General features: G+C 43.8%; 1 protein-coding gene across 1 annotated transcript; it reads right to left on the bottom strand.

Moving 5' to 3' along the window:
* Window positions 1–2203: 2203 nt before the first annotated feature.
* LOC121451300 (spindlin-2-like) lies at window positions 2204–3160 on the bottom strand. Its single transcript, XM_041656770.1, has 2 exons — window positions 2569–3160; window positions 2204–2421 (listed from the first exon to the last, which is right to left on the bottom strand). Exons 1-2 carry the CDS (start codon window positions 3158–3160, stop codon window positions 2204–2206), a joined length of 810 nt encoding a protein of 269 aa, XP_041512704.1.
* Between the last annotated feature and the right edge of the window lie 844 nt (window positions 3161–4004).

The raw sequence follows: 4004 nt of genomic DNA, 5'->3' as shown, positions 1-4004 counted from the left end.
GATGTCCCATCCACAAGACACAATCCATCATTAACCAAACAACACAACATGTTCACAAATTTTTATTTTTAGAGCAAGAATATTCCATTAGAAAGAAAGTATCTTCAACAAATGGTGCTGGCACAAATGGGTGTCAACCTGTAGAAGAATGAAAATAGACCCATATCTATCACCATGCACAAAACTCAACTCCAAATGGATCAAAGACCTCAATATCAATCTGAACACACTGAACCTGATAGAAGAGAAAGTGGGAAGTACCCTACAACATATGGGCACAGGAGATCGCTTCCTAGGTATAACCCCAGCAGCACAGACATTAAGGGCAACATTGAATAAATGGGACCTACTGAAACTGAGAAGCTTCTGTAAAGCAAAGGACACTGTCACTAAGACAAAAAGGCAACCTTCTGACTGGGAGAAGATCTTCACCAACCCCGCAACAGACAAAGGCCTGATCTCCAAAATATATAAAGAACTCAAGAAACTAGACTTAAAAATGCTAATTAACCCAATTAAAAAATAGGGCACTGAACTGAACAGAGAATTCTCAATAGAAGAAGTTCAAATGGCCAAAAGACACTTAAGGTCATGCTCAACCTCCTTAGCGATCAGGGAAATGCAAATCAAAACAACTTTGAGATATCATCTTACACCAGTCAGAATGGCTAAAATCAAAAACACTAATGATAGCCTTTGCTGGAGAGGTTGTGGAGGAAGGGGTACCCTCATCCATTGCTGGTGGGAATGCAAACTTGTGCAACCACTTTGGAAATCAGTGTGGCAGTTTCTTAGGAAATTCGGGATCAACCTACCCTTGGACCCAGCAATGCCACTCTTGGGAATATACCCAAGAGATGCCCGATCATATGACAAGGGCATTTGTTCAACTATGTTCATAGCAGCATTATTTGTAATAGCCAGAACCTGGAAACAACCTAGGTGTCCTTCAATGGAAGAATGGATGAAGAAAGTGTGGAATATATACACATTAGAGTACTACTCAGTGGTAAAAAACGATGACTTCTCGAATTTTGCATGCAAATGGATGGAAATAGAAAACACTATCCTGAGTGAGGTAACCCAGGCCCAAAAAGATGAACATGGGATGTACTCACTCATAATTGGGTTCTAGCCACAAATAAAGGTCAGTGAGTCTATAATATGATAACCTAAAGAAGCTAAATAAGAAGATGAACCCAAAGAAAAACATCCTCCTGGTTATGGGAAGTAGACAAGATTGCCGGGCAAAAAGTTGGGATCTTGGGGGGGGAGTGGGAGGGGGATAAGGGGAGATGGGGAGAGAAAGTGAGAAGGGGAGGATGGGGGAAACTTGGGGAAACGGGATGATTGGGATAAAGGAAGGTTGGATAGGGGAGCAGGGAAGCACATATCTTAATTAAGGGAGCCATCTTAGGGTTGGCAAGAGACTTGGACCTAGAGGGGCTCCCAGGTGCCCAGGGAGATGTCCCCAGTTAGTTCCTGGGGCAGCTGAGGATAGGGAACCTGAAATGACCCTATCCTATAGCCATACTGACGAATATTTTGCATATCACCATAGAACCTTCATCTGTCGATGGATGGAGATAGAGACAGAGACCCACACTGGAGCACCGGACTGAGCTCCCAAGGTCCCAATGAGGAGCAGAAGGAGGGAGAACATGAGCAAAGAAGTCAGGACCACAAGGGGTGCACCCACCCACGGAGACAGTGGAGCTGATCTATTGGGAGCTCACCAAGGCCAGCTGGACTGGGACTGAAAAAGCATCGGATAAAACCGGACTCTCTGAATATGGCGGACAATGAGGGCTGCTGAGAAGCCAAGGACAATGGCACTGGGTCTTGATCCTACTTCATGTTCTGGCTTTGTGGGAACCTAGCCAGTTTGGATGTTCACCTTACTAGACCAGGATGGAGGGGGGAGGACTTTGGACTTTCCACAGGGCAGGGAACCCTGACTGCTCTTCAGACTGGAGAGGGAGGGGGAGAGGAGTGGGGGGAGGGGGAAAGGAGTGGGAGGAGGGAGAGGGAAATGGGAGGCTGGGAGGAGGCGGAATTTTTTTTCTTTCTTCAATAAAATAATAATAATAATAATAATAAAATAAGATACCAGGATTAATAGAATACCTGAATTATCTCTGAAAAAAAAAACATTTTCCAAACACAGTTTTAAGTCTGTCCCTCAAAATTTGAGAATTTCACTTTAACAGATCTTCACAAAATCATAGACATAGATATCGAAGTCATTATCAAACTTGATGAAATACACGGATGGTTTGGTGGGAACTTGGTAAATAATTTTACCTATCTCTTGGGTTCCATCTTTTTTGTTGTACTGCACACTTTTGCCTGACAAGGAATCCCTGCCTAATTCCAAAGTAACCTCTACTGGAGGACATTCTGGCATGATATTGAGGTTGCCTTTCATGTAGTCATCTAAATGGTGGTAAAGGTACAGGACAGGATCTTTCTCATAGATAATGTAGAAACAGGTCATCATGGTCTGCACCTCATCTGGGACCACGCCACTCCACTCCTCCTTAGAGCCTGGCATGATGTGGAGGTTGCCTTCAAGGTAGTCGTCCAGGAGGTGGTAAATGTACAAGACCGGATCTTTCTTGTAGGTAATATAGAACCAGGTCTTCATGATTGGCACCTCCTCTAGGACCATCCCCTTCCAGTCATCCTTAGAGCCATTTGTGCCCGCGAATGTATGTTTCACCGCTCTGCCAACTATGGTATTTGAGAGATGAGTGTCTGTCACCTGAGAAAATGGCACGTTATTAGGCAGGATCTTAAGGTTTAAAATCCTTTCATCGCTGTGAAGTTCCAAGCCATAGACACAATCAATCCCATCATATTTCAACAAATAGAGAGAGGGATTTGTTGGCAGTTGATCTAGAATGATGGCTTTCCACTGGGTGACTGGTTCATTGGCTTCCTTCCAGCCATGAGAAATTCTGCGGCCAACAATATTCTCCAGGGCCTCAAAACGCCTACTCAGTTTTTGCTTCTGGAGAGATGGCCCATTCTTCTTCTGGAGAGGTGGCATGCATCTCATACTAAGAGGCATCTTCATCATGGCAGTAGACTTACTGAGGTAGGCCACAGCACTCCTGTTCCGCTGTCTCTTGGCTATCTTTCTGTGCTTGGGCTTCATAGTTGCCAATCTCTAGGTTGGAAGAACTCTTCAGTTTAAATCAGACAGAAAGTGGTTTCCTCCACCATGGGTGCCTGCAAGGATAAGAAGGTGAGGATGTGAGGTCAAGGCTCTTTTCTGGAAGAACTTTGAGGCAGGCAACAAAGGCAGTGCTGAATAGATTTGGATACCTAAATATAATTTTGTCTTAAGAAATTAATAGGAAAATTATCAAACTATTATCTACAGCTCAGTATATCTGTATCAGAGACACATTCCTGCTGCCCAAAGGCAATTGATCTCTACTGAGAAACCTACTTCCTGACTGACTACATCAATGAGAGGAGAAGGTATGCCTATCCCCAAAGTGAGTAAGAAAAATCTGAACAGATTTCAAAGAATTCGAAGGACAGCCACTTCTCTCCATCTCCCTCAAGCTATTAGTTAGGTGGCTGGTCCAAACCACCTGCCCAAGGTCATGGCACTATAGTTCACTGGCTCTCTGTATTGTGTCTCCTGATCCAGACCCAGGTTTATTACATAAAGTCATTCTGTGTCTTCATTAGAGAAGTGAGTACTGTGAGACCCACCGCAACAAGAAAGACTGATTAGACTGGGCAACAGCACCATTTAGAGGTAATTAATATCTTTTAAAACATATACGGACAAAGAGGATCTTTGCCATTTTAGTGGACTGATGAATTGGACATTGTTAGCAAAGATAAAGTGGGAAGAATAGATGGCATTCCCCGTCCCCACAGCTATCAAACATAGGAGCTGGTAACCACATAAATGGTGGACCAGCAGGAGATTTGAAGGAAAATTTTCTGGGACTACAGAGGTCCCAGTTGCTTCCTAAACATAT

The sequence above is a fragment of the Microtus oregoni genome, unplaced genomic scaffold, assembly GCF_018167655.1.
Source record: "Microtus oregoni isolate MIOR12 unplaced genomic scaffold, Mior012 000008F_ref0000371, whole genome shotgun sequence".
In the NCBI taxonomy this organism is placed as follows: Eukaryota; Metazoa; Chordata; class Mammalia; order Rodentia; family Cricetidae; genus Microtus; species Microtus oregoni.
Note: the sequence above shows the minus strand (reverse complement) of the source record. Positions and strands in the feature narration are given on the sequence as shown.

Bases quoted from the DNA above. Each gene is read 5' to 3' on its own strand.
- LOC121451300 (XM_041656770.1), bottom strand. From the start codon at position 3,160: ATGAAGCCCAAGCACAGAAAGATAGCCAAGAGACAGCGGAACAGGAGT. The intron at 2,422-2,568 runs GCAACCTCCACA...ACTACATGAAAG, and splicing joins CCTGGACGACTACCTTGAAG to GCAACCTCAATATCATGCCA.